The sequence below is a fragment of the Phalacrocorax aristotelis genome, chromosome 12, assembly GCF_949628215.1.
Source record: "Phalacrocorax aristotelis chromosome 12, bGulAri2.1, whole genome shotgun sequence".
Taxonomy (NCBI): domain Eukaryota; kingdom Metazoa; phylum Chordata; class Aves; order Suliformes; family Phalacrocoracidae; genus Phalacrocorax; species Phalacrocorax aristotelis.
In genome coordinates this window covers 17173340-17182532 of record NC_134287.1, presented here as the reverse complement: position 1 = coordinate 17182532, position 9193 = coordinate 17173340, and the positions used below count along the sequence as shown (strand labels likewise).

Here is a 9193-nt window from a genome sequence, read left to right as displayed (position 1 = left end):
TGTGAACAGGAAACCCCGCCCTTTTTTACTGCATTTTTCCCATTCTAAACAGTGTTCGGTTTTGCTGTGCAGCCAACCTGGAAGTGGCCTTTTCAGCCTACACACACTGATAGAAAACACTCAAATTATGATAAACACTTTAAGATATACAGAAACTTGAGCCAAGTTTGATGCCCTTTCAAATCACAGCTTATTTCCATTTTTGAACAGTAAAATGAATATTCATGGTTTCATCTGACTTGTGCCACATTACTATGGAGTTAAGCAACTGAACAAATACAGGAAGAAAATGAAGTCTCTCTTTAAAAGGCTGGAAAGCAGAGTTGGCCTGGCAAGATTTTATTTCTGTGCCACTTAGAGGATGGCTTTGTGCATATTGCCATGGATTATGTGAGATTATGAACTGTTGGAGATAAGTATCAGACAATGCACAAGCTGGCAGGACACGATACTTCCGGATCACCAAGCAGAAAGCAAGGAACCAATAGAGCAGATCAGGAATTAGTTTCCAGGAAGACAGGCCCCAGCCTGCTGCCCAAGCCACCTTTTTTTTAAATATAGGAGTGACATTATAGCTACAAGCAGCCTTACCCTACAGGACTCTTTTAGGGTGTAGAAGTCACTACGTATTTGTAGAGATCAGTTTCTTCTACTGAAATAATGGCATATTTGGGATTTCCTGTCCCTCCTCCAGAGCCTGTACAAGTACCAAGGCCAAGGCAGTTGTCCTCATAAATGTGTCCGTGACTTTTTCCCTCCCCTGAGGCCAGGGTTGCAGCAGTGCAGTGCTCAAGGAATGGACAAAGGACTGAACTGACAGGAGGATGGAGGCAGGCATGTTCCAGCAGTACCCAGTGCTGGGACAAGCAGCCATGGGCACAAACTGGAACGCAGTTTGTTCCCAACATCAGGACATGCTTTTTCACAGTGGGGGTGACTGAGCACTAGAAGAGGTTGCCCAGAGCACAAGTGAAGTCTCCATCATTCAAGAGAACCAGAAGGCAGCTGGCTACAGTCCTGGGCTCCCAGACCTAGGCAGCCCTGCTTGAGCAGGGGGCTGGACTAAACCTCCAGCAGTACCTCCCAACTTCAACCATTCTGTGACTCTTAAGCCAGAGAAAGCTAAGACATCCCACCCACCTTTGAAACTTAAAACCCCAGGACCCTGAGTACCCTATCCCTTAACATCACATGCCAAAACACCATCTTTTGATTACACTTTTTTAATTAAAATATCTCATGTATATTGCTCACATTAAAATACAGCAGTTTCATTTTAAATATAGCCACAAGTATAGACACTCAAAAAACCCAAACCCATATCACTTTAATAAAGCAAATAAATAAATCGGATTTGTTTATCAACATTTCAGACCATCAGGGTTCAACAATAATCATTTCAGACACACTAGAAGTCCTAAGACACTGTACTACCCTACCCATATGACACTATTTTCGTAGAACACCTCGTGCAGCCTATCTACAGTACATGGAATAGAACACAGAGGCACTGGGTCTATAACAGTGGTTATCCCTACAAACCACAGCATAGTAAGGTCCTGCTTTACAGTAGCTTTTGGATAGTGTCCTATACTGGAATGGCATGGCAAGGCATTTCTGGGAAAGCGTAATTTAGATAGGTTTAATCTTTTGACACACATAGATAAGGGGTTTTTTTATCCAATTCCCAGCGTGAGCGGATGCTTAGCCTTATCCTGCAAGTATGCAAAGCTTGAGTTGGTAATGAATTTGGTTTTGATTAGGTGCTGACAACTATGCTTTAATGCAATACTGATTTTCTGAAACAGTACACTTGCCTTCTGTTTTAGAACTTTTGCATCTAGACAGTTAGAATATAGCTTAAAAAAAAAAAATCACAGCAGAGGGACACAGTGCCTGAAGGCCAGGTATCCCACTCATCTTGCTTTACACAAAGTCAAAAAAAAAAAAATAGAGCAAGTTGCCAGTGTTTGGAATTCAGAAAAAAGAAATAGATATAGCTTTAGCATGGGCAAGACAATTTGAGGCTGTTTGCTCCATTTCCCTTCACCTCAAAACAAGTGAGAAAAAAAATCTACAAACTAAATTTGCACTGCAGGATCATGGATATTTCAGATGGAATCTATAGGCTTTATCTATAGTGAGTGTCCCAAGATGTGTGGAATGAAAAGGACAGCAAAAAGAAATCTTAATTTCTGGTTAACATCGTTAAATTCAACAAAACCACATCAATTCCCATTGTAGAGGCACAATTTATAGAAAGCTGCATCTAAAACTTCAGTGGAAGCAAGTAAAAATACTAGTCCAAAAATAAATAAAATGTAGTTACTGTAAGTTATTTTGCTGGTGCAGTGCAAGGTAAGTAAGGTCACAGAAGTGCAGTATCACCTTGTTAGTATAAATACTTTCTACGTAAGTCAGAAGAGCTACAAAATTAGTCTCCAAAAATAACTGTGCAACACATTTAAGACAGAGAGCATGCTTATTAAATCCCAGTGTCTAGGCTACCTGTTTAAATATGCTTCACCATTCTTTTGCCCCAGCTGCCTGAGGGAATTCTGAAGCTTGGTCAGAACCAAATTCATTTGCATCTCTCACTTCCTGTAAACAAGTTATCTATATTATTGATCCCAGTATTCAGTAGCAGTTCATGCCACAATAAGTCCTGATGTAAATTTTTTTTAGTATTGTATTAAGAGCCACAACTAAAACACTTCCTAAATCATCAACTAGATTTGAATTATTCTTGTCTGGCATTGCGTAAACATTTCTTTCAGTTCTTTTTGTTTTATTTCATTTATAGCTTCTGGTTCTGCAGGGCTCTTCTGGACCTTTGCCACAGCAAAATTAATCCCTTGAGTCAATCCTGCTTGTGTGATGTTGGCAACCTGGACCATGGAACTGCGAATTTTAGCAAAAGGAGATACAGCTCTGCTGCTGCTGCTGTCAGCTGGAGAAGGAGTCATGTGGAGTCCTGTCGCAAGGTTACCCAACACAGATCCTGGGCTTTTATGACACTTCGTGATGTCAGTCCCACCGACAGCTAAAAGCTGAGGATTTGGCTCAGAAGGCTGTACATCCAACTTAGATGGCCTGGAAGGAATGTCTCCAGTAGCTCCAGCCTTGGTTTCTGCCTTCTTAGGCATATTATTGCTGGTTAGGTTTATTATGTGCTGGGGCTCTTGAGAACCAGCCTCAGCCTCCAAACCATCCAACGCCTTACTCTGAGCATCGTGCACAAACCTCTGGCAGTACGCATCAATAGGTTTAGCAAATTCCATCTCCACATTGTCAGCGGAAGGCGTAGGTATGTCTTCACAGTCAGACCGGCTAGCCTGAGAGATGTGGATCTCAGACAGAACGTGAATGCTGATGTTCATGTCAGCGCTGCTTACAGACTGGGACCGGCTGCCCAGGCGGGGAGCTGAGGCAATGATACCACAGCTAGGCAGCACATAGTCTGTCTGCCCTACGTTCTCTAGAGAGTCAGTTAGCTGGTTGTCCTCATCAGATTTGGAATTAGTCAGGAAGTCATCTGAGTGGAATGAATCATTATCTGATACTTCTATATCAGATTCAGTATGGCCTTTAGTATCTACCACTGGATTCTCTAAAGTTTCAAGGCTACTATCTGATTTCCAAAGATTCACTTTCAAATTTGGTTTTAAAAAATTGACTTTCAGTTCAGGTTTGGTAAAGCTGCCTAACTTCCGAAGATTGCTGATGTTTACATTGGATTTGGTTTGTTTTACTTTTTGATTGAGAGACGAGAACTTGCTCAGTAAATAATTCTTGCCTTGGGCCAGGGACCCTCTGTTCTGAGACCGAATGCCAATGATGTCTTCATGAGGTTTGCTGCTCTTCCTGGAAGAAAGAAAAATGTCTCTAACATACAATCAGTCTTATTTATAAACACCAAGTATTTACCATCTTTGAGTCTATTTCCATAATTAAGAGGGATATTTTAGTAACTACATTCTTTCCTTACATAGTCATACCCATATAAGCTAATCAAATTCAAAACAACAAACACAAAGGAGGGTTGCTACAGAACAGTAGCCAAACAAGGGGAAAAACAAGCTTATGTAGGGATTTTTAGTTTTAAATGAAACTGGGCTTGAATCCTCTATATTTGTAACTCTGATTTCGTGCATTCTGTACTCAGTAGCCAGATTTAGCAAACTTAGAAATTTAGAAAATTTAGAAATTTAGAAAGTCTTCAGTACCTGTAAAAAAAGCAAGATTTTCTTGCTACAGTTTCTACTCAGCTGGGAAAAGAAGCTAAAATAGAAGCCCAAAAATCAAGTGAGGAAGAAAGTTACTGAAGTATGTGCCCTAATAGTTTCCACTTGACAATTCACAGTCGTGCTACCAGCACGTTTTCTAGTGGTTCATAGAGTCTGGAGTGGGAGGGTCGCAAAATAATGCAACAGATCACCCTTGAACCGGTAAAATGTGCTAAATTTCAGCTAGCCATCCTCTCTTACTTCTACTCTGTTGTCCTTTGTAAATTACTTCCTCACTGTTAACACCTCACTTGTGTGTAGATAAAGGTTACTTCTGTTTAATTGTAGACAAATGACTTAAAAGTAATTACTAGGTTTTTTAGGTAGTTTTCTCTATCAACTATGCTTTCACGTGCCCTTTTCTCTTAATGAGCTTGCAAAATGAAACCTTCTGTGCCATTCTGACTAACACTTTGGGGTTCATTAATTTAACTTCAGCCATTTCTTCACACAAGACCTGTAATGTCTGGATTTGAAGACTCATCTGCAGTGGAATCCAAGCCAGATTTACACTTCACAGGTTGTCATCTTACTACAGAAACAGACATTAAGTTCAGATATGAAAAATTACATTTGACCAACTCATCCTGAACCATCTGATTTGCAGAATGTTATTTACATTTGGTAGTGTACGTTGCCTATAAGCACACACGTATAAAGTGGTATTCTTGCTTATACTTCTAGATAAGCACCTGCAGAAGCAGTGGATGGACAAATTAACTCCTAGCACAGTAGCTAGATACAGACATCTCTTTTAGGAATCACATACATGTATGGCTGTTACCATGCACTGTTAGAGCCACTGAGAAGAGAGCAGAACTAGGACACAGAAGGTTCACATAATTGAAGTACTCACCTCTCTAGCTTTTTCTCAATAATGGGCACGTCTAATCCCATTGCTTGCTTTGTGATTCTCAGCATTTCTGCAATGCACTGAAGAGTGTCTGAAATCCAATTAGCAGCCTGTCAGACCCTTAAAAAACCACCCTTAAAATCCCATATTCCAAACCCTAAAATTATAATTATTTTTGTAATTTAGTTTGGTTTTCTCAATTTGGTTTTTTCCACCCTACCGAACAGTTGCACCCTACAAGTTGCAATTCTGATTCAAAGCTTCAAAAATAAGCTTAAAGAATAGATTCTCCTTAAGCCATAAATACTGGGTGTAAGTGAATCACTGCCACGATTCGTCATTTGTGGAAGGCAGCAACTGTATTTATTCTAACCCTTGTTGACAAAACCTCAGTGCTCCAAAAAGTGATATTTCTCCCTTGTTGTTTAACTAAATTAGATAAGCAATAATAAGCAATAACATTTCTAGACACTTCTTTCACTAAATATATCAATTTCTTTCACTCTTTAGGAGCCAATTTTAAGTTAATTTCATGAGGTTTTGGAGCAGTAAGGATCTGGACATGGAAATATCTCAATTCTGAAGAGACATTTTTCTTTAAAGCCATATCTGAAACTTATTTTTCTTTGTATTAGAACAGTATCATTCTAGTGGTCACCCAGGAAACCACATACAGGGTTTTTTTGTTGGTTCCCCAGCCCACAAAACTGAATTATATTAAAATTTGTCCTTCTTCAGAAGTTATTCTAAGAGCAATGGAAAACAAGTTTTCTAGAGAAACACCAGTACACTGAATACACTTTTAGGTATAAAATTTTTTACATATCAAACAAACCTTTTCCATCATCTTCTGGGTTGCGTACCACAGCTCTAAGAGTGTGAAAATACCCACTCATTTCTTTGTACTTGTAATAGAGCCTCATGCAAGAGAACTTGGGTTTGCCAAAGAGAGTAGGCTCAGGCCCTGAGAAATAAACCAGGAGATTAGAAAGCTTCTTTAACCAAACACTGAAAGACATATTGCAAAGACTACCGAAATATACGTAAGAATTGATAAGTCTTTCATCACAAAAAGCTTCATGTTTCCTTTAGAGCAGGACAGACATTTTAAATGAAAGATTTTCATAACAACAAAACAATTAATGACTTACAAAAGGGAATTAGGCTCTCTGTATGTCTATTGTGATCCAGCCTGATCGCTTAATACAGATCACCCTTTCAAACAGAAGAAAAGTAATTCTACACCTAATACATCCTGTGTTTTAGGGTATGCTCCTGCAAGGATTAAAGGGAAAACCAGTGTATTTTTACCAAGTGGAAGCAATGTAAGTTTCAAGATTTAGACCAAGTACTTCAACCCTTCAATGCACTGTGTCATATCTATACCATTAAACAAGGGGGGAGAGGGTGGTTTATAAGGCATTTGGTCTAGATGTTTCAACTACATTCTGCACATCAGGTGATGAAATCACTATGCACTATATAATGGAGGATTAAACTCTACCAGGTGGACACAAAAATTTCCTTCCCTCTCTCCAACTGGAACACCTTTTTCATCTGCAAAGTCAAAGATATCACACTTTTAACACTTTCAGCTGAAAGTGCTGGATATAGCCTGTACCTGTTAAATTCTTTAGCCAACAAATAAGTTAATCAGCATAACAGGGTGATTTTATAATACCGTGTTTCTTATCAGACCTAGAAAAAGAAGAGTTCTTTAAAAAAAAGCTATGAAACAGATCTGAAGTACAATTCAGAACCACCTGCTTTATTTGGATCAACAAAAGAGCACACTGAATGCACAAACCTGTGCTTCATTATAGAAGTAGATCAGATTGTTGCTGCCAAATTGATAAGCAATGAAATTGGTTTTGATGAATCTATGTTTAAGAGTTATAAAAAGGGAAAATTTTAGAACCCTACCAGTGATCAAAGTTGCCGTTTCAAGCAGTAGCAAGAGACAGGACTGTGAGAGAACAGACTCAACTCTGGCATCTGTTATCAGCAAGAAAGCATATTTCTAGGCTATGGTGGACTACACAGGATATATGCAATATTTAGAGGCTTGCTATTTCAATATAATTGTAGGAGGCTTTGATAAGTGCTCACGCTATTGCTAAGAGCATTTAAGAAAGATATATGGTGGCTACATTCTTACCTATTTCTATTTTTTCCAGAGCTTCAAGACTTAACCTTTGGTACTGATTCACCTTGTCGATTTCATCATCATAACTAGAAAAAAAAAAGAATCAGGACGTAATGCTTCCTACTTATCTAAAACAAAGCTAACAGAAATAAACTGCACATAGTAAGAGGAAGGGGTAACTTACTAGGCCACGTAGTAGGCAGAATTAGAAAGTAACAGCAGAACATCCACATCCTTATGAGTAGCATCAATGAGACTGAGGAAGGGGAAGAAGAATGAATATGGGAGAGAAGTTTATTTGCACAGCTGTAACCCATCCCCACTGTATTTTAGGGACATTCTTTTACAACTGAAGACACATTGCAACAAGAGGTTTCAATTATGGTATGTTTTCTTGTGTGATGCTGCTACCTCTTCACAGCCACCAAAAAACCAAGTTTGACTTGTGAAGTCTCTCACCTATGCGTGATGTGTTGTTAGGCTTACCATACAGTAAGTGGATCCATGTAAGCAGCACTCAAACCTGGAGCCACCTAATAGCTCAAACAGGTCAGCAGCAGGTCCAAAACCAGAAAACCCACAAGCTATTGAAAATGCTAACAGAAATGGCAAAATATCTCAGACTTAGTTAAGGTGATGATAGCTGTTCAAAACGGCCTCATAACACCTTGCTTTGCTATTTTTAGATACTGAAGTTTAACCTGCAGAAGACCTAAGCAGTATTTTTCTCTTACAAGTTAGTGAACTCTGAACTTGACAAGGACACTTATCAGTGAAGTTAGAGTTCATGCTCACTACTTTTCAGGACAAGAAATCTAGGCTTTCCTACTACTGACTCAGATTAAACTCTTGTGTAATGATCAGATATGGCTTTGAAGGCAAGTTACACTTTCCCTGTAAAGCAATAAGGAACAACAGCTCCCTAACAGCCCCTTTTAGAAGCTCCTTTCATGGTGCCTACCACATTTTGGCAACAGTAACAGAATGCATGCATTTCCAGGTGATGTCTCAAAGGTAACCTGGGCATGCACCACTTCTATGGCACTTTGGGAAAAGCACATGTTTAGAGAACCTTTCCTTTTACAATTGCAAGTATTCAATCCCTTCAACGACACTTGTTCTACAGAACTGTCCTCCTGTATTCTGTTAACACATCAGCGGTAATTAACAGAGGTGTCATAGTGGCAGCTGATCAATAACAACGTATTCAACAAACCTTGGATCACAGTCAATAAGTGCCCATCCTCCATGGAATTTTTCATCATCCGGTAAGAGCAGTTTCATGTAGCTCTGCAACAGCTGACTGACCAGTTCCTGATGACTTCTCAGGTTCTCCTTGTGCAGGGCTTCATGCTCTTTCTCTTTTGTAAATATGGAGTAAAGATCCTCTGTTACAGGGATACCCTGCATCAAATCTAAATAAAACCCAAAATATCAAAAAAGAAATGATCAGTTAGAAGTGATACACAGCAACAGTCTGTTGATTAATTTGTAAATTCCTTCCATATGCTCCATATTTTAAGATACTCTTGGAAAATGGTTATTCTTTCTGAATAGAATGTTGCCTGAAACTGAAGACTCAGTAGGTATAACACTGTTCTCTCAGTGAAAAAGCAAGAGTTAACTCACCATTTTAAGAAACACTCACTACATAAATATAACTTTGCCTAAAAGAGAGATGTTACAAGACAGATAATGCTAAAATTAAGTTAGAAGCAAATTCTACAATGAGTTACACTGGATGTAATCCCTCTGAATTGAGTGTTCTTTAATCTCTAGATGGAGAATGACTTATGCTGTCCACTACCTACACGTGAACATTATATACACTCAAGATGCTTTTAAGCTTCAGAAAAAAAAAAAAATCAGTCAGAAAGATAAAGCCAAGATAATTTTAATAAACTTTTC

The 9193-nt window shown here is 38.9% G+C and overlaps 1 protein-coding gene across 4 annotated transcripts in view; it reads right to left on the bottom strand.

Annotated features, from left to right (window-relative positions):
* Positions 1 to 1207: 1207 nt before the first annotated feature.
* Positions 1208 to 9193, bottom strand: part of INPP5F (inositol polyphosphate-5-phosphatase F) — a 45555-nt gene continuing 37569 nt past the window's right edge. For 3 of the 4 annotated variants that reach the window (XM_075107358.1, XM_075107360.1, XM_075107359.1), the window contains 6 exons: positions 8502 to 8700; positions 7470 to 7541; positions 7298 to 7371; positions 5975 to 6103; positions 5143 to 5230; positions 1208 to 3864 (listed from right to left, as the gene is read on the bottom strand). In XM_075107358.1, the coding sequence (XP_074963459.1) occupies positions 2730 to 3864; positions 5143 to 5230; positions 5975 to 6103; positions 7298 to 7371; positions 7470 to 7541; positions 8502 to 8700 (1697 nt within the window). In that variant the 3' untranslated portion in view covers positions 1208 to 2729. The remainder of the gene's footprint in view (positions 3865 to 5142; positions 5231 to 5974; positions 6104 to 7297; positions 7372 to 7469; positions 7542 to 8501; positions 8701 to 9193) is intronic. The other variant, XM_075107362.1, reaches the window with a different exon arrangement.